Here is a 21,290-nt window from a genome sequence, read left to right as displayed (position 1 = left end):
AGCTAGACAGCCAGATACGTAGGTTGTATGTGCAATCTCTATACACATGCATATGCCCACATATGTCTTAACTGACATCCATATAAATGTATGGTAAGTATGTCTGTGCGTGTGTTGACCTACAAATGAATGTGTATGAGTGCACACACTCAGACCAGATGTAGCATGAACATTTTCAACCTGTTCGTATGTGGTCAAACTTGTGGAAGCTGCTGCCATTGCTCCACCTGTACGCTCAGGTGCATACCACTCCTTTTTTGTCTATGAGAACACCCTGTGTGTGCTCTGTGGGAAATACATTCCAGAGGATGCTGCTTGTGGTGAAACGCTTAAGCGGTTATTTGCCTGCTTCTTTGACTCCAAGTCTTTTTCCCATTCGCACAAACCTGGAGATGCAAACTTATTTGACCCTGTCAATCACAAAACAGCTCAGAGGTGCTTTTCTGAAAATACACAATATCTGCAGTTTATTTTTCAGTTTGGTATGAGGGGCAGGGGTTGTTCAAGCACAGGCTTTTTTCTTAGACATGCATCCCATGGACGACTCAGGGCAGAGAGTCTCTAGTCCTTCACCAGCCGGTAGATGTGATGCTGGGCACCATGGTCACTAGTTGACACCTCAAAAACATATGCTATGCACAGCAAGGTCTCCTGTGTGTCCCTGTTTGTCACAACCTAGACAGAAAAGGAGAAGAAGCTGAGATGGCAACTGCTGTTCCTCTGCTTACATATTCCAACACATTTAACATAGGGCAAAAAGTCCGTAACAGGCAAAGAACAGAGAAGTACAGAACGATACACAGCTCAGCCACCGCAACCCTCAGTCTGTGTGCCCACACACCCAAGAAAAACACTTTCACAGCATTGGGACTACAATGCAGTGAAGAGACAAGGAGGTGCGCAGAGTCCACTGTGAAGAAAAGAAAGCTGTGACCAAGCAATGACCACCTAAGTGGAAGCAGGTCCACTAGGTCCTCTATTCCTCACCCCCTGGTGTTGCAGATTTCAGCAGAGAGAAGGTGCTTCACAGAAAATCTGTTTTTGCTCTGTTTGTTGGGTATAGACAGGCCACCTGTGGTACATCCACTCCTGCTTACGTATCTGTTGATGTATCACAGCCGTAAACAGTTCTTTCCCTCCATCTGCTCCTGCTTGTCAGTGGCAGACACAGACCAGAGGATTATAGAGTATAACTCATTTCACAGGAGACTTATAGGTTTGACTCCATTACGCCTCCCATTCCATACACTGTAGATGTTGGGAGAAGGATGGCTGCTACACCCATGCATTCTTACAGAAGCTCCTTTTTTTCCATTTCTTTTTCTATGGGCCTTCAGGAACCTTAGCTTCTCTCCAATATGACTCAGTGTCACCAAGCATGGTGATGAACAGTGTTGTCCTAGTTTCAGAAGCGTGCACTGCCTACACTACACGGCAGGGACAAGCGAAATGTTGCACCCAGAGCTCCTAGCTCCTTCCCTCTCTCTGTCACTGCACAACTTTGCACATTCTTGTCATCTGAGTTTGTGCTATAGCTAAAGCTTCAAGCCGTTCTCCCCTGCTGGAGGAGATACATTTTTATCAGCAGTAGCACCAGCTCAATTACAGAAGAAAAACATACCAGCTGGAGGCTTGAACTGTACCAAAGCCCAACTGTTCTTGTGAAAACAGAAATAAAATAGCGGTTTTCAAACTTGCTTATTAATTTTAGCAGCCTGATTTTGGTCTATTCTGTTTTCTTTTCTTACTTCTTGATTGGGTTTGCAGCTGAACTAACCCTTCTTTCTTCTGCAGGCCATTGTGCGTTATACACATCCAGGTGTGGCAAGGCACCACAGCCTTTTCTGGAAAATGGGCTGTGAAATCTTGGAGGGCTAGATCCAGAGCAACGTGCAAAGCAAGATAAATCATGCTTGTGAGATTAGGGGTATCTAAGCTCATGAAAGGGTCTAGAAAAAAATGTAATCAGACTTGCCTCAGAAGTTGGTAGTGGGGACTGAGGACTAGCAGCACCCCTTGCATTAAGCATGATCATTTTTCAGCTCCCCCGTGGGGAGCGGGGGGTGGAAGATGCTCAGTCTGCTGCTCAGGGAGCAGGACTGCAAGGCAATACGTAAAAGGCTGTGCCAGTACCCACATGAGACATGCCTCTCTGTGACAGGAGGTAAGGGAAGGACATGAGATTACTCAAAACATAAAGCTCCAGAGGAAGTATAACTATATGACAACTTTGTTCGTAAAATTTATAGCAAGCGCGGGCCTGACTGAGGAATGAAACACACAGAAAGTAGTTACAGTGTTCTTCAGTATGGATTACAGCACACAGGCCTTCCACCTCTCTGCCCCTGCCTCCTTCATGCTTTTGCTCATCTAAAAAACCTCTTAGCATTTATACTCCTCTTTTCTTCCAGATGCTAAAGATCTCAGTATAAACATGAAAGAGTAAAGCCCTGTGAGGTATACTATTAACCTTGTGTTTTACAGCTGAGGTACCTGAGCCACAGAGCAGTGAAATGAGTTGCCTGAAGTCCCTCAAGATCTCTAGAGAATGGAATGAAGACCACTTGATTTCCATTCTTTCATACAGCTGCTAGCATCTCTTCTGCTTACCCAACCTCAGGTTCTTTGGGCAAAGATCTGTGACGCATCTTGTAGAGGCGAGCACAGAACTCAGTCCATTAGGAAAATCCACCTTTTAAGCTGTCTGTCCTCTTCCCAAATTTCGGCTGCATCCGAGCCTGTAAACGCTCCTGGTATGACATATAGACACTAATGCAAATCTAGTTGCTGTAAGCCGTGTCGTATTGCCCTACCTAGAGGTTGCAGTGATTCATGAAGGTGTCATAGAGCTTCCCCCAACATGCCCCTTCCTTTATGTGCCTCCGTATTCTTTCCAGGTTCAGGAGGATGGTCCTGAGGAAAAAAACTTTTTTTTTTTTTTTTTTTTTTTTTTTTTTCTCCCTCTTACCTGGCCAGTGGAGAACTCTTCCCATGACAAAATTAACAGTGCCACTTAACAGTGCTCTTGGTTTTTTTTACCTTGCAAAAAGGGCCAGGGCACAGAATGGACCCCAACATTTGTCCAATAGTGGAATGAGCATTTCCTTCACTGACTTTTGCATCCTTCTCCTTCCTTTATCTCTCTGCCTCATGAGTTCTCCCTTTATCTTTCTTTTTTTCTCTCTTACTCACGTCTCTCAAATTCTTCTGCTGCTTCTCTGCATGAGTTACTATCTCTAGAGCTCCATAAATGGTCTTGATGAGCAAGACACGCGAGAGATACCAAGTTCAATTACATGCTGAGCTGTAAAAGGAGATCTGCTTTGACTCACAACAGTGAACTCCTGTATGGGGCTCACATGTTTCCAAGCTCCAACGAAAACAGTTGAAAGTCCCACCTGTAAGATAGTAAAGTTCTCCAGCACACTGTTCATCATATACTTCTCAGGAAGGTGCTTGAGTTTATGAATGAAGTTTATCATGTATTCACAGAGAGGGGAACGGTGAATACGATAGGAATAGTGTCCATTTTCGTAGCGTGCATACTCTGTCTGCAATGCAAAACACAAAAGGGGCACATGGGATAATGTTGTCACATTAGTAGCATTAATCACATAAAGGGATTCAGAACAGAAAAATTACAATGGCATTTTCAAGTCATTTTTCTAACAGTAATGAGCTGATTAATCATTCTTCTACAGTACTTCGCACCAAGGTCAGTCTCCTTGAGCCCTCTAATTTCTTCAGCTTGATTTTTTTTTACTTTAGAGCAGTGGGTTCCAGCTTACAAGCAGCAAACTGCCAAGGAGCTGTGAAAGGTAACTAAGAGGAGCAGACCAATTGTCAGCTATACTACGGTCTGCAACGCTACTGGAAAAATATTAGGTGTGAATAAACTGAACAAGTTAAAACTACTGCTTTAGCAAGACCAGGAAGCTCCTAGTAATGATGGTAATCATATGCTCAGGATACTTCACAGCTGGAAAGGACTAACGCCTTCTGGTACCTGTGAGAGAAAGAATGTAGTATCTCTGCTCCCCCTTAGGAGACGGTCTGGCCAGTGTTGCACAGAGGGATTTATTTTGTTCACATTCACATCTTAGCTGCTGTATATTTCATCTGCCTTTGAACAGAAGCTGAGGCTGGATTCTATCATTTCACAGCAGACCCTTAATTGCCTGTTACCTCCTTTCACCACCAAAAGCTTGGTTTCCTTTCATGTGCACCATGACACCTTTCTTTGGCCTATCTATCCCATCATGCAAATACACAACCAAACTTCAGGCATGTCTGTCATATGACTGGAGACGAGTCTTGGGGAAGGATGTAACTTGAACTGACTGCTGACAGGAGAACGACTGGTGTTCTGCACGCAGGCACCCCTCCTGCACCTAAAGGCTCCTTGAGAAAGAGAGCAGCAGGAAACAGGTCAGAGCAGCTCTCTTTGCAGCTGAATGTGGCATCAGAATTTCTTCGTTCTCAGATACATGCATAATTATGCAGCTCCAGGGTTGCTCAAGATGTAAGTGTACAAGCACTAAATAAAGCCCCACAAAACCATAAGACTATAGCCTGTAAATTATCACAGTCTATTAATTAATAGCTGTAGTCTATAAATGATCTGTTTAAAAACACTGATGAGAGTGAGGTGTTGCCTATTTGTCTTCACCTTTCTGGACTACAAAACAAGGGTCCAGGTTTCCTAGCTTTTCTTTGCTCCCCAAAAAAACCCCGAGAATCACCAGAGCTGAGAGTCTTACATATTCACATGTCTTCAGAAACTGAGATTTAAGGAAACAATAGCAAACACTACCGGATCTTTAATGAAGTCCTGAGACAAGGCCATTTTGCAGGCTGGAGCAATCTTATACTGTGTATCTCAGAAATAATAATCTATGGCATCCATCTCCCTGACAACAAGCATGGGATATATTTTGCCTTGAGATATATGCAGGATGCAAATACTTGAAGAGACAAAACAGCAGCCAGAGAGAACCTTGCACCCAGGTGTCTGCTCCCTACCTCCACTTTCTCCACCACCTGCTTTCCAAAGGAACACACTTTGGTGGAACAGGTAATGACCATGTTTTCTGGGCTCTCATATTGGCTGGAAACGCCATAGAAAGACCTGGATTCATCTTCAATATTGGTGTTCAAATCAGCCTGCCAAAAAAAAGGGGGAAGAAAAATAGATGGTTATCAATAGGTGGTTGTGGTATTTTTTCACCATTACCTTGCATAGCCAAGATTGTAAGGCACCGGAGTATCCAGAGCTCCTTAAGCAGATGAATGCGCGTCAAGCAAGCAGTGAAATCTGAAGATTATGCACTAAAAACCAGTTCCCGCTTCAGAAAATGGTGGTGGGGATTTGCATATACATTGGGGAAATCTGGTGGAATATCCTCTTAACATTAAAAACATGACACAGCCCCTTGCCTCAGCCGATATTTACCGTAACTGCACAGTGCCAGTACAGCATGGAGGTACTCACAAAGCATGTGGAGAGCAGACAGGAGGGCACTGTAGAGACAGAGCAATGCAACAGACAGGCTAGACGGAGCTGCCTCACTAAGGTGGAAAAATAAAGGTACAGCAACTGTAATAAAGCTTTTCCACGCTGAATTCATAGGTAAGGGGAAAGAGACAGAGCAGAGAGAAGGCGTGTGTGAGTACACACACGCATTAGGCTCGGGTACTATGCTATGAAGAATGTAAGTAGACAGGATTGCAATGTAAGGAATATAGGTTGCTGATGGATCCAGCCCAGTTCCATGTGAATACAAACCCATCTCCATTAGCAGCCACAGTTTTCAAATGTGGGTGCCTAAGGTTGGCCAACTGAAGCCTCACGTTGGGACGCAACTCCTAAAACTCCTGGTTGTCTGAAGTTCCCACCAGGGGTCATTCAAACCCCGCGCAGAAAAAGAAGAGGTGGCTGCCTTAAGCTCGAAAACACAACAGGGGTGTGGGAATGCCCAGCTCAGCTTCCTCCCTTTCAAAACTAAAAGGGTAGAGCTGCTCTGTACTCCACAAGCCCAGGTGCTAGCTTACATCAGCAGAAAAGCCATGACCAGTTCCCATAGGCTACTTCAGACTATTGCATTCTTCCTGCTGAACTGAGGGAAACAGGAAACTGAACAAAGCATATTCCTGCTATAGTGGATACGGTGTGAGTAGGACTGCATTAGATGCCATTCCAGCATGGTTTTCTTAGCCGATGTCAGGGAAAGTTTTTTATTCGAGATCTAGAGCAGCGCTTGGGACAAGCAATGCTAGCCTTGGAACTGGACCACTCAATATTGAATCCCCCTTTTCTTTGCCATACAAAACACCTGTCTCTGCCATGGGATAATACTGTTAGCTTACTTCTCTTAAGTAGCAATTTCACAAGAGGTTTAAGTCAACCTAGAAAGTGCCAGTCCAGCCTTCTCTCCATCCGTAGCCATACAAGCTTGCTGCTGCCTTTGTGCCACCATTAGCCATTGCACGACTCTGTGGTTAGCCAGATGAGAGAGCTGATCCCATCCAAGACAAATTTTATTGTGGTTTTGGTGAGTTAGTTTTCAGTCAGACAAGAAAGCTCACTTGGATCTCCACAAAGCTGCAGGGGCTGGAAGAGGTGAGAGCACACACAAAAGCTGAGGGCACAAAGACTGCCTACTTTGATGGCAACACATGCTCAGGTTGGCTTGAGCCTCTTGGGAAAATGCACCTCCAAGTTGTAGTTTGATAACACCAGGCTGGTCCTGACACCAAGAGAGAGCAGTCTCACTGTCCCAGAGCAGTTTGTGCCTCCCCATTCCTCCTGTACTGACACAGATGTTTCTGTAGCTGTACTACAAGACTCGCTGAGGAATTGCTCAGCTGGTTCTCGGTGGGATTGGCTCCCTGACCTGATTCAGAAGCACTTGTGTGTGTTCAGACAAAAAACATGTGTTGGGAGGATGGGCAGCAATAGGGAAACCAGAAGGCAGGATTGCTGCTTCTAGTGAATTCTGGGTTTGAGTAACTACAGCTGTAACTAGGAACCTGCTAGAAGCCACACTTTGTTGTCGTTCTTTCAAGTTGAAAAGTTTTTCCCCTGGAGAGTTAGGCTGAGCCATCTCTGTACCACAACACTCACCAGCACCTCCCATTGCACAGAGCTGTTGTCACAGAAGAATTCATCATTTTGCCAACAGCGATGCCAAAAGCACTAGCAGGAAAAGCAGCTGTGTAATAATGTGCAGTGTTTCCATTCAATCCAGTTCCCATGGCTGTTAACTTGCCACTTGAGGTGTGTGAAGGAGGACGTGGTAAAGGACATAAAATAAACCATCCTCCCGTTTGTTTCAGAAAATTCAGTTCCATTTTCCACTTAGCACAACACTCGGGCATTGCTGCCACTGTGCCATTGTGCACACATACTTCCACCTAGAGAAAAACTACCATCTGCATTAAATGATGCCACAGAAGATCCAAGCAAACGAACCAATAACATCCAATTACCATGATTTTTTTAATACTACAAACTCAGAAGCAAGTGAAAGACAGATTTAGGGTAGGTTTTTCATGAAGTACAGTGGGCAGTGCATCTCCTGGGCTATCTCCTAGACTAGCAGTTGTAGCATTCAGATAATTCTAGCGGGACAAAGATTCAGTCCAGGCAAGATGACAGAATGCTCCAATGTTCACATCATTACTGGCAGCATTAGGGATGGACATACAGCTTTCACTCTGCCCTTAAGGGACAGCATAACAGCATGATATTTAAATACATGACCACTCCTCAAAATGACTGTGTTGTTTCACACAGTTTCTACAAAAATCCTTAACAGTTGTAACATTTTCACCACAGATTATGGATGAAAGATCCATTTGTCAGAATGGCTTGCCTTCTCTACGACTCCTCCTCTTAAGCAGAATCCCTCCCTCTGAATTAGTCACAGATCTTCAACCCTTGTGAATATGCTTGGCCCTACATGCATACTACATTCATACCAATTTACACCAGCTGTGCACTCATACCTCTATGTTTTCCTAAATTTGTCATCTCCTGCATACTATATATTCAAGAGCATCCTCTGATTTATCAGGAGATAGTCATACAAAGCCGGCAATTATTTTATTCTCATGTTTGCTCCTCCTCAGAAATAGCTTCACAAAACAATTTATCCAGCTGAATAGGTTCCTGATTTCTCTTAACAACTTATCCCTTTTTGCCCCTATAGTTTTCTGCCTCCTCACTGAGTTGAAAACAAATTTGGACACACATGTTAAAATATATGAGTAAACCAATTTGGATTTAAAACTTCTTTAAAAATTATTTTACATCATTCACATTTACACCACTGAGGTAGTGATAACTTTTGCACACGACTTGGAAACAACAGCTGGAGGAAGATTGGAAGCTTTTACATTGTCATGACCATCTAAATGACTGTAACGCAGTGTTATGATCTGACGGTTTGTCTATACCGGAGTAGCATATGTAGGCAAATCCAGGCTACTTTAACCTGACAGCACAGGTATTAATAGGAACAAGGCACAGGCATTACAGACTTAATAATAATTCATGTTGCCAAGTGAATTATTATGGTCATGCTGAAGTCCTTGCTATCAAATTTTCCCCGCTATAGCTATGCAGCTACTTTGTTTGCCCCACAAATGGACATGTATTAGAGAGTAGCAATGCTACTCTGTTTGGGTTTAGTTTTTTATTGAGTTACTGTAATAGTCATTTACATGTCAATGCAACTAACTGTATTGTTTATTTGACCCATACTCCAGCTGTCTGAATAAACATTAATTCCTTCCCCTCTCCAAAGAGGAACTAGACCAGGAGTCCTTCACAATATTGTTCAGCTATTTCCCTTGGGGGTGATAAACACAATGTATGGACCCAGTTCCGCTTTTCCAAAGAAATTGTCCCACTGAGTCAAAAGAACAAAGGGTCAAGGCTACTGAAGCTTGGTTGGATCACTGCTACATAAACATAGCAGAGGTTCTCACTGCAGAACCAGGCAAACATTTTCAGGGTCTCACTAGTAAAGTTAAGGTTACACTCCCCTGAACACTTAATGGCAAATTAAGAAATAAGTGCAGTCAATATGAGGCAAAGGAGAAAGGTGCTAGTTCCACTTCATGAGAAAAGCTTCACTAGCCCTAAGAAGCCACTCTAGGGTGCCTCCACAATTTGGCAAGTCTCCCGTCAAAAGAGCAGACTAGAATTTCACAGCTAGTTAACATCTAATTAATCAACATTAAACTATTTGGCAGTAGGCAAAATTACGGTAACACTGTTTGAATTAAGCAGTCATTGCCATTCACTAACATTATGTGCAATCAGGTTCCTGGAAGCCCTGCTGCAGTGAAGCAATGGGGTCATGTTGGAACTCCCTGACATTTACACTGCACTTTTTATTCGAAAGTATGTCCCATATTATGGGCTAGGACTGTCAGACATGTCTTAGGGTGGTCAGTCAACAAGAGCTGTGCACCACCTCCTGTCACCTCTGAAAATCTCAGCCCATAAACATACATACATGGAATTTCAGCAGCTCCAGGGAATGACACTAGCAGCTAGCTGAGGGCTCCAGTTCACATTTGCAGGACAATGGAGCTGCAGCACCTCAGACAGATACTGCTGGCCTTACAGTTACAGCTTATTTTCTTACTTAAAGCTGCTGGTTCCCATCCTCTCGTGGAAGTTACTGCCCCCATACCAGAGATTATTTAGCACACACATATCTGCTCTTGAATTATTTGCAATCTGGTTTGTTCATGTCAACTGAAAATGGCAATGGTGTACATGAATACGAGACCAAAGAACTGCTCAGGAGTGGAACTCCAACCTGTTCGCTTTCCCCGCTATGGAGATAGATTACCTCCTGAAGGGAGACAAGGCAGAAAATTGAGGAAGAACACTGTTAGCTGCCATAGCCAAATTAACTTCTAAACATCAACTGGACAGTGAGGTAAATCACTAATGGTTGCAGTTATGCTTCCCAGGACTGCACCAGGACAAAATCATACTGCACATCATGGGGTCTCTAATGACCAAAAGAGCTACTGCTTTTAACTTAACATCTAAAAATGCTACGGCCTCCATATCTAGATTCCTATGAGCTCCTCAAAACACCTAGACCACACTGCGGCTTTAGGGAAAGGACTCTTTCTTTCTCTTCACTGTCTGAGTTTCCTTCTCTAAAGAAAACCTTGTGCCAAAGCACACCCAATCCCAGGGTGAGCAGCCAAGGTGAGCAGAGAAAGGTCTGCTTTACTCTGTCCACTACTTTCCAACTCTCAAAGATACAAGGGAATAATAGTGACTATGACTTAAAGGAAATTCATCTCCCCAGCACTTCATCAAGTAGGAAGGCTAGTCTTCACTTTATAGTCCGGGAATGCATGGACTTGTTGAATACGTAACTGAATGCGATTCTGACCTGGAGACTAGAGCCTAGGTGCCTCAGGTCCTCACTGGCAAATGTACTAGTATGTCCAACAACAAGTGAGATAACTCTTGAATACGTTCCTTACCCTAGCCTAGGCAGGCAAAGGAGTCATAGTCAGGATTTAGGAAAGTCCATAGTCAGCAGGCTGAGTTGCCTTGCCCCCCAGGCTCCTACTAGCCACATGGCCTTAAATGCCATGAGAAACTACAGCTTGCAGATATCTTGCACTCAGGTCCCACGTGGTCCATGGAAAGGCATATGCTGAACAATTCTTCAAGAGCAGTCCAAAACTTGTGCTACTGCAGCTTCAGCCTCCAAGAAAGGGAGAAGGGGAGAGTTTCTGAGCTAACCAAAGATAGCAGAAGGCCTTGCCAGCAGTACGGGGAGCTGCAACTTAGCTAGCCCCCCAGGATTGTGTTATTTTGACACCTAGCAGACAGATTCCTCAGCAATTCAGTCTTTCAATCTGCTTTTTGCTGTCAACAATCTCTATACTGTTGAACACTGCGGGGAGTAACTTTGGTGAAAGAAGTGCCATTGACAGAGTCTCCTTACATAAGGTAGCAACTGGTAGGAGGTGGTACTGGTGACTGCAGGTGAAATTAATGGGCTGTCAGATCCATTCTAGGAAAAAATGTGCAAAGATCATAAAAATCTCTGTTGCTAGCTGCTGTCTTGTTTGCTGCCTCAGAAGAGGTGCCAAGGACAGAATGGACATGGAGACCAAATTACCATCTCCTTGCTCTCCAAGCAGTTTTTCCCAGGTCAGGCTTGAAAGCATACAGTGGGCAGGGCAGGGTGCCGAGGAGAATTTGCGCGGCTGCTGTTTTGACTGGATTTGCTTGGGACAGGAGAGAAGCCAAGTGCAGGACAGCGGTCTCCAGCCCACCCCTTCAGCCCCTTCCACAAAACTATAATTCACTTACTAGAAAGAAAACACTCAGTGATTTCACTGGTTCAGCTTGCCTATCACCACGGAGAAGAAATTAATACATATATTCATCATTTGCAGGATAGGTCTCCCAAACAATTCTCCTGATCCACCCCTCTGCAGATGGCTGCTCTGGACAAAGTACTGCCTGTCCTGAATTCCCAGTTTGTAATTTTTCTTCTATCTTCCACCCAGAGTCTCACAACTTCTGAAAGCTTTAAGATGCAAGTGCACCATCCTACTAATGTGCAAAGCCCTGAAAACGCCTCTTCCCCAAACTATTAATAACGATGCATATAGGAGGAGTTCATGGGGAGAACCAAGTAACAGGTGGTAGAGATAATATTACACTGGAAAAGAGCAGAGCTGCCACTGCCCATGTGTTGGGAGGCTAATGTCTCACATTCATTGTCGTGTGGTAGAATGCACTTGGAGCACTGAGAAATGTCACACAGATGTCATACACAACCTGCCAATCCAAGTCAAAGAATTAGTTCATTGTACCAAACTCCCAATGCCAATATCAAGGAAGAATTGCAAACACTGCCTATGTTTCAAAACCATAAACTTTTAACTCTTAGCTGTGGTGCAAGTAATTTAAAGCACCATTGAACAAACATGAACATCTCTTTCTCAGTCACACTAGGTCCTAAGTGCTGTCAGTGATGTCAAGAAACCCCAACCCTGGTGTTTAAAGTCAGGCGTCTGGTGCACAACAGATCATCTGGTATAGTCAATGCTTAGTACAGTAATGGCAGGTTCCTGCCTCAGGTTCTTCAAGCTTAAAACTACATATATACAAAACTGACTTATTCAATGCCTTGATTTTTTAAGTCTTTGTCACCTGCAACCACCACTTCAATTCAGAACCTTTGAAAATTCAATCATATCTTCATGTCTCAAAACACCCCTTCAAGTATTTAACTCTACTCACCAAGTTTAAGGTTATTGGTAATTTGCTTTTGGATAATACTTTTATCCTAAAATGATGCTACAAATTCAACAGTGTAGTTGAATTGCTTTATCCAACATATCTTTGGACATCAACAGTATATTTGTATAGCTGTCCAGAGCCATCAGGCATCAAAATGAAAAAGCACCCTAGCATATACTGTTACAGAGGTATAAAAATGCAGAAGGGCATAAAAATCTCAGCTGAAATCTAGTTTTCTTCTGTTAAACTTTTTTTAAATCACATTGCCTTATCTGTGAGAAGTGTTTGCGGGGGGGTGGGGAGCGTTGCACTACACTACACTACATCTATTGCAATACACCAAACTTAGGAATTCCCACAACACATGTTAGCACAGGGCATTACAGGCATGGCTCACATGCTGTGTTTAAGTATAAGACTGCATTACCACAATATTTCAGGCACATTGAATACAAAGTTTTGCAACAATAAGGTTTGGAGTTTCCTCAAAAAAGTCCAAATTTTCTGGAGCAAAAGGTTTTTTTGAACTGCTTTAGTTAATATTGCCTTAGAGATCCTAGCTGAAATCTTACAAGAGGATTAACATAAGTACTCCTGTGAAACATAGCGCAAATCATAAAAGTGCCCCAATCCTTTCTTATCCAGAATATGACATGAGGAATGGTGTTTTCATCCCTGCTACTGTTTACACTGAGAAACAAATACAAGACCAAATGATTCACTTAAAAGCCTTAGAAGCCTCCATTCAATCAATGACTTGACTTGTAAACTTTGCTTATTTGTAAGTGACAGCCTGTAATGTTTCCACCAATAAAACCTGATGTTAACTCCAGATGGGATTCAACAATGCAAAGCTACCAAAAAAAATATAAAAAAATCAGAAAGTCAAAATATTAAACCAAGCCCAGAAATATCACTGTCATTATAAGTGTACAGATGCACAGCCCCAGGACAGCATGTATACGTTGGTGTAAAGGTGTTTCAAATCCTATGTCACATCTCTTTATGCAAGCCGAATTTCAGTGAGTTGATACCCTTTGGACACCAGACACCTCACGTGGACCCAGACAGAGTCCAACTTAATGACATCCCACCCCGTAAATCCTTCAAAAGCCTAACTTAGGTTGGTCTGACATGATACATAGGCCACACTTACCCTTCTGATATTAAAACCCAAACACACACAATCCCCAAACCCAACCCTACAAGCGCAAATGCACACTAACAGTTTCGATAAATAAAATCACAGTTGCACTAGATCACAATTCCATTATGATTTCTCTCTCCTTAATTCAAGGAATTCAGTGTTTTATTCTCTCTGCGTAACATCTCCCTCTAAGCTCTTCCTTTTGGGTCCTGAAACTCCCAAAGCACTTCAGAGTGACAGCACACAGGAGCCAGTGCTCTTCACCAGGATGTGAATTCTTTCCCGAGATCCCCACCCCACAGCAGGAAGCAGATCTCGCAGCTCCTACTTTTCCAAGGACCATTTCTTAGAAGCTATCCCCTCTTCCTCTTTTTCCATTCTTTTGTCACATCAGCCTTCTGTTTCCTTTTCCAGACAGTTCTTAGGGCAATCAATACCCAGCTTTTGTCAAAGGATACCCTTCTCAGCAAGGTGCTGCTGTCACTCCCAAGTATTTCTTTTCCACCCGGAACAGGGCTGCTCTTTTACGTTTTGTTTCAACTTTCCCCAACAGGCTTTGTTGTACCCTGACAGAGGCGAATCCCATGAGAAGCCTAGCTCAGTAGCACACAGTCTGCAGGTAGTAAAATTATGTGTCTCCAAGAATCGCCAGCAACTAACTAACTCTAAGCACCAGACACTTGAACAGCAGACTCCCAGCCAACATTCTCCAACTTAGTTCTGGAAAGGCTAGCCTTGGGACAGCTGGGAAGTTGCACCTCAAGGCACTTAGGTGAACTCCTCCTGAAAGCACCAGTTGAGAGGCTTTCTACTGCCAGTTTGTAGGAAGAGTAAGAGATATGAAAGCTCATTTCTCATCATCTCACTCCTGACCTGGGGTTGAATTATAAGTGGTAAACTCAAAGTGAAAGGCTCCAAATCCCATTACACATTCCCTCAGCCATCTAGTGTGCAACGGCCCCAAGCTGCTATTATTTTTAATCTTGTAATACCTCTGACAATATCGATCACCAAAACTATTTTGTTTGTACCCTGAAGCACAATGGCACAGTTTTTGCAAATTTCAGCTAACTCACAAAAATCCAAATTGAGTGAGGAGGCTTTTGCCAGACTGATTTTGCCAACTTACCAGAAGTCATTTCAGTAATATATTATCAGCATAATCCAATTTCATTATATGTCTCTCTTATCTTTTGTCTGTCCTTGTGCCTCCAGTAAATATGCATCTGTAAATTATTAGTACTCGGATAACACAAAATGCAGCTAATGAGATAGGAGAAGAGATGGAAAAATGTTGCCTCTGACTGAGAAGTTACTCAACACCAAGAAAAGTGAACACACATAAGAGTACACAGAGAATAATTTCCTCTGAATTCTTCTCTTATACATAAATAAAAAAGGGCCCAAGTCACCAGTAGCAAATAAAATCTCCAGACGCTAGTCAAGAACAACTCTACAGATGACACTGTGAAAGATACATCTTGCTCCAGGCCAGAATGAGTGCTTTGTGCAGTCAAGAAAAGATCTCCAGTGACAGTCGTGGCTGTATTAAGTTGCCTGCACAGGGAAAATTTGTTGGGAGGCAGCAGTCTTTTAACAGCTCGCAAGGCCACTGCTTTTAAAGTGAGAACTCCATAGCAAATAGGTACCCTACAAAGGGTCCTTCCCTTACCCAGAATTTGACAAGGAAGAAGGCGTTAGCTGGCCCCCTTTCAAAGAGCTCCTTCAGGCCCCCTTTTTTCTCAGGGAACTTGTCATAGATCTGCCGGATATCCACTGCCTCGAGGTAGGGGTCATTGTAGCTGGGGCTTGACTGCCCAATGTGCACAAACAGGTGTTTGTTATACTGCAAGAAGAGGAAAAACATGGAATTAGGAAATCGTTCAGTACTGTTCAGAACATACTCAACATTCATGGTTCTTATACAGAAGACTACAGGAAGTCAGATTTGATAGCATTTTCTAAAAACGGCAGAAGTATTAGCAGAAATACCTCTGCTAATACCAGCTCATGCTGTTCTCTTTCCTATCAATACAACCATGCTTCTTGCTTCTTCTGAAACATTATTATGGGGTTTTTTCCTATATTTACTCCTAAAACATTGCCTCATGCTACTGCTATATAGTCTGAAATAACCTGAGATACAGTGTTACCTGTCGCAGGTCACTCAGTCAAACATCAACCCTCTTGTCCTATGAAGAGCTGCCTGAAATCCCATAGCAAGGTACCAGCCAAATACTATCATCTTTTCTGAACTTTCCTATCTCAGACAGAGGAAATATAACTGGCCCGTCACCAATGTATGTCTCAAGATGCAGTATCACAAGGATTAGTGAGACAGGCAAATATTACTACTCCTGCTTTATAGCACCTATGAAACCATGGAAATACATTGATAAAAATTCATCCCAGTTGCCCCCAGATTTAAGTTCCCAGCACACCAGAGAAATATGTGGCTTCGTGTGATCTTACCATCATCTGATTCTGGGTCTATCCTCCAAGGCTGAACGGGACAGATAGAATAGCCCGGCAGGGGCTGTACCACTGTCTTATCACCTCAGTGCCTTGAGCTCTGGTATGTGAACATCCATGAGCCTGGAAAGGGAGGCCAGAAGCACATGGCACAGAGCTGGCTATATCGCTATAGGCAATTCCATCCTCTAAGAGAAGGATATCTTATGTTTCCCCAAGATGGCTTTCTATTCTCAGAGCAATGAAGCAAGTATTTCCACACACATATAGTAGTATAACATATCCATGATGAACAGGAGCTACCTGAAGACCAAAAATTAATGAGGGGTGGAAGTCAGGTGTGTATCTTACTGTATCTTGGTCTTGTTGTTGTTCCAAGAATGCAGAGAATTCTAACATCCAAAGTTTGGAGCTAGCAACCCTTCGTCCTTGCCAAGCTGGTGCTGATGGGGAAGGTGAGAGGCCAGTAGGAGACTCAAACCCTAAGCACACAGGATTTATATAACAAAATTTAGAAAGAGAAAAGTTGGAAATAGTTTTCCAGTAGAGCACCTGCTGTCAAAGCTGACTAATTACATTTTCTTATGACTTCAGTCATCATGCAAAAATATCATTCACAAGGTCCTCACTCTACCTGTGCTCTAAATGGCACTGTCAGGGTTGGTAATGATGTAAAGACAATCTACCTGTTTTTGACACCAGAGAAAACACGTTCGGCAACTTTAGGAGGACCTAGATTGAGCCGTAAATGAGCAGTGAAATAAACTGCTTTAGTATCACAATGAAGCATCACCATTAACCTCTCAAAATGGGGAGACTGAGAAGAAAAAGACATTTGTTGTTCCACTTAATGAGAAACTGGAAAGGTAATCATGTTATGATGGAAAATAGTGTTCTAGTACATGCAGCATGGTGGAAGAACAGTAGAGATACATAAACTTTTATTTTCTGCTGAGCCAGGAGGAAAAGAAACCCCCAAACAACTGACCTAAAACAGGAATTTATTTTTTTTAAATAAAACAAAATTAAAAAGCTTCAGCTCTCTCATTAAAAGGATGGGAACGAGTGATAAGGGGAAATCATACAAAAATTAATTTGGGGTTCACTGCAATGTTTCAATAGGTAAAAATATTTTTTAAAATATTTTTTAATCTTCTTAAATTGTTGGCTATTTTTGAAGTTGGAATATAATTTCAAAGCAAGGAACTACATTTCCTTACCTACCTGGTAATGGCAGTGGAGGCTGTACAGCATAAGGTTGTTGAGAAAAAGGTTTCACGCTACGGAAGTACACAAAGAGAGATGGTTAACAAAAAAACAAACCAAAACAAACCAAAAAAGGGTTCTTGACCAACTGTTTGTGCAAATTAGATGAAGTTATTTCTCCTGAGGGACAAAGCGGCCTAAGTGTCTTTGGGAAATTATCTTTCGGTGTGGGCAAGGGAGTGTCATGGAGAAAAATTCAAAAAACAGTAAGGGGCCTATACTGGACTGAATAAGATTTCCCTGCAGGTGGGTCAGGAGGCTCTCTCTGCAGACTTGTTATCAAGAGATCCTTATCAGCCTGTTAATACACTGCTGCCCATCCATTTATCCTTTCCTTTCAACCACAGATAGATTTAAATTTATGCAAGTGGATATACGTCTGGTCTGGATACCTCTGAAGACTTTTAGGCCCGGATTCAGAGATGTTCAACACCCACAACTGAACCTAGGTTTCAAGACAGCTCAGCTCCATTTTAACACCACTGTAAGAAAAATCAGGATCTGGAGACATAATCTGACATCAGGAGTGGCAGATACTTCAAGCTTCTAAAAGAAGCTCTCATATTGATGCTTCCTCATTTACTGTCAAGCTAAAGGCATAAAATCTACTTTTTATTTCTCCTAGGATGGCTTCCATTCTTTTACTAGCCATTTTTTCCCACAAGATATTTTAATAGCATCTGTTCCCTGATCTGCTCCACAAACATTAGCCATAGCACCAGAAGAGAGCAGGAAAACATGGCTTGGGTGGAGAACATACACCCTTCCAGCTGCTAGTCCTTAAATTGGCTTAAATTGCTCCTGTTAGGTTACGTGATTGATAAAAAGCGTGTCTCCATACAAACAAAAGGAGCACAGAGGAACAATGGCAGGTGGAACAACCTGAATAATACCCTGACACAACTACACCCAGGGCCATCCCTGGTGAACTGGTGATCAGCCCATCAAAGGCTCACCTCCCCCCTGGGGCAGGGGAGCCCCAGTAAGCCATCAGAGAAACAGAGCCCCTGCCCCAGCCCCTCCCAGGGCTGTCCCACAGGAGCCATCAGCCCCACCGTCCAGGTGTGACACCGACCCAGTGAGCCAGCTAGGGAGGCTTACAAACCAGTCACCTTACAAATTCAGGGGGTTACTGCCTAGACCGTATGGGACATCTTATGGAATGCAAGGGAAGAGCATTTTAGGACTGCACAAGAGCAGTTTAGGGGATATTTAGGGAGAATATGGCGATAAAAGGTGCCAGTCATGTGTAAGAAGGTCAGTACAGTTATCCGTCCCCGCCCTGCATCTTGTCGGTGCAGCCTGTCCTATCTCCTCACTAAATTCGACTTCTACTTGTTTTCCTGCATGAGGAGCTCTCAGTTCTGCGTGTGTGTGTTTGTTTCTGGAGTGCCAGCAGCAAGCGGGGTGTGATCGCTAGCGCATATCAAGCTAGACTAACCAGCAAGTAGGCGGTTTGGGAGCCAGCCATGTGTCTCCAGGGTTAAGGATGCTTTCCGAGGGACCGAGAGGTTCAGGCCAAATGACAAAGGGACTGTGGAGTCTGGAAGTCGACTGAAAGATGAGGAAAGTGAAGATCCAGCTACTGGGTGGACTGTGTATCTAAGCCCAGTTACTGGAGAGATTTACTCTGTGTGTGTTTGTGCACGCGCGTGTGAGGCCTGCACCAGCAACTAGAGCGGGGCTGTAGCCTCAGGGGCTCACCTGCCTAGGTGCCAGCACACCGGCAGACACGGGATCCATCCCTGGGCAGCTACTGGGTGGATCTGCAGTGCACGAGGGTTTCCTACTGGGTGGATCTGCAGCACACGAGGTTTCCCACTAACGCACCTTCACCCTCAGCAGCCAGAGAGGGGTACAGGATGAGGCTACTGGTGCCGTTTGTATTTGTGCAAGTGCCGAGTGTTGTCTGTCTTTGCTGTTCTGTATGGCCAGCTGTGTGCATATGTGTGTACGTGCAATGTATGTATGCATATTTGTGTGTGTGCCTACTGGGAATAGATGCTCAGCCTCGCTACTGGTTGAACCTGGGAGCACAAAGCTGCAGCAGCCTTGCCTCCATCAGGCTGCTAGATTCAGCAGCTCCCTAAAATAACCCATATTAGGCTGCTTGAGTCACGGGACACAGTAAAGGAGTGTAATCCATCTTGAAGGTACCATACAAAGACACAGGGTTTTATCTATTTAAGATTCTCTCATGACTCTCAGTTTGTCTTCAACTGTGGGCCTTAAGTTTCAGATCCATGGACAGGGAATCTGTCTGAGAGCAAAGACTACGTTATCTTAGCATTTTATAAATCTTGTAATAGCTAATGGTGTTCCTCGGGCAGCATAGTGGAAGCAGCAGAAGCACCTCCTTTGGATGCTCACATGAAGGAATACTCACTCTTGGGAAGATCCGGCTTGGCCTGGCAAAGCTCCTTGCCAAAACTGCAAAAGAACAACATACAGGCAAAAGTCACCACTCTTAGGACAGAGATGAAAAGCAAGGCTTGCTCCTTTCTGAGGAAAGAAACTGCAAGCTCACAGACTTCTAACAATGTCACTGAGTTATATCTCTTCTTTCTACAGTCCTGGTTTCATCTTTGTGGAGGTGCTGACAACACACTACTACTAGTGACATACAAGCGACTGGCCCAACGGTGTTTTTTAATGTTAAATACTATGAATGCACCTTGTGCCTCCGTCTCCAAAGCTTTAATGATGCTCCCTCTCCTGGAGGGACCATTTTCCCCAGGAGAGCTGCAGGGCAGTATTTTGGCAGAAATCAATGCTCAGCAAAAGCTCACTAGGCCCTGCTCAATGGTTGGGGGATGCTGACAGGCCTCGTCTCTTAAGGATTTTATATACGGGCCATCAGTGTGTGATCTAAGCACTCGGGATGAGCTTGGGAATGATAAGCTTGAGAAAGGGTCAGGATGGCCCAAACGGTTTTAATTCAACAAGATCCTGGACTAAGAAAGTGATACCTACACCTACAAATATTTCAGGCAGCTGAAAACCCAAAGGATCTGATTGTTCTCTCACTTGTGTCACTTAAAAAAAAAGCATATAGTGAAACTTTATTGTTTTACATCAGTGTTAGCAAAGCATCAGACCCAAACAGTTGAACCACATGACAGATTTGTTCTACAAAGACAATGCCTTTTGGCCCACTCTTTCTGATGTTCCCGGGATTTTCCTCAGCAGGTCTCAACACCCTTTCAAATACTCAAGTGTCTTCAGCCCAACTGCACCAAGACTCTGATTCACTCACCCCAGAAACTGCAGGATAGGCTGGTCGTGGGAGACCAGGCAAGGCCATTTTACTATGGAAGGCAGTTGCAGAGATAATCTGTGCAGATGACATTGTAGCCATACTCTGCATGGCTTTATCTTTAGCTGCCTGATCCTACGGGCAAGAGGAGAGACAGAAAAACCAGAATTATTATAACGATAAAGAACTTGCCTGGTCTAATGCTGCATAACCAGGATTCTTATCAGCTTCTTTGTAGGGAACAAGCACCTCTGAAAACCTGAGCAGCAGACTCACCAGTAACTGTCCTAAAAACTCTTCAAAGCATGTAAGTCTTTCACCCATTGCTGTAGCTTCAGATGTGACTAATCATCCTTTCTGAAATGCTGGGATCACTGGCTTAGAGACTGCTAAGTATTTATTCTTTCTGTCTGAAGGCTTTCAGCTGCACAGCTGAAATGTTTTGTAACGGAAAGTACAACCCTAATTGACTCTTGTGTTTTAATGATTGATAAGAATATTCAATGGGAACGACTCTTGCTTATGGGTTTTTTTAACCCTGTAAAAAGAAGCTCACAAAAGGAGTTTGTCATCATAACTGCAAAAAGACTACCTCAATCTGGGACTGCATTAGTCTCAGGTAGAAATGATCATTTTATTCTCATCCCTGGGGAAACAGGAAATCTTAATAATCTCTCAGGGCACATATGCAAGGATGTACCTCTTTTTATTTTAACAGGGCTGTGGAATTGCACACATTTTTACAGGCAATGACAGTGCAACAACTAGGGGGTCTGATGTATGATTAAGACAAATAGCATTCTTCATTTCTTCTTCCAAGGAATACACAGACAACCAGAAGTACTTCC

The 21,290-nt window shown here is 43.4% G+C and overlaps 1 protein-coding gene across 1 annotated transcript in view; it reads right to left on the bottom strand.

Annotated features, from left to right (window-relative positions):
- Positions 1-293: 293 nt before the first annotated feature.
- Positions 294-21,290, bottom strand: part of TEAD4 (TEA domain transcription factor 4) — a 60,520-nt gene continuing 39,523 nt past the window's right edge. The window contains exons 7-14 of the mRNA XM_049822285.1: positions 20,443-20,577; positions 19,573-19,616; positions 17,145-17,200; positions 16,272-16,402; positions 15,121-15,294; positions 5,023-5,163; positions 3,399-3,551; positions 294-675 (exon numbers count right to left, since the gene is read on the bottom strand). Coding sequence (XP_049678242.1) covers positions 562-675; positions 3,399-3,551; positions 5,023-5,163; positions 15,121-15,294; positions 16,272-16,402; positions 17,145-17,200; positions 19,573-19,616; positions 20,443-20,577 — 948 coding nt within the window. The 3' untranslated portion in view covers positions 294-561. The remainder of the gene's footprint in view (positions 676-3,398; positions 3,552-5,022; positions 5,164-15,120; positions 15,295-16,271; positions 16,403-17,144; positions 17,201-19,572; positions 19,617-20,442; positions 20,578-21,290) is intronic.

The sequence above is a fragment of the Accipiter gentilis genome, chromosome 18 (assembly GCF_929443795.1).
Source record: "Accipiter gentilis chromosome 18, bAccGen1.1, whole genome shotgun sequence".
NCBI classification, from domain to species: Eukaryota; Metazoa; Chordata; class Aves; order Accipitriformes; family Accipitridae; genus Astur; species Astur gentilis.
Note: the sequence above shows the minus strand (reverse complement) of the source record. Positions and strands in the feature narration are given on the sequence as shown.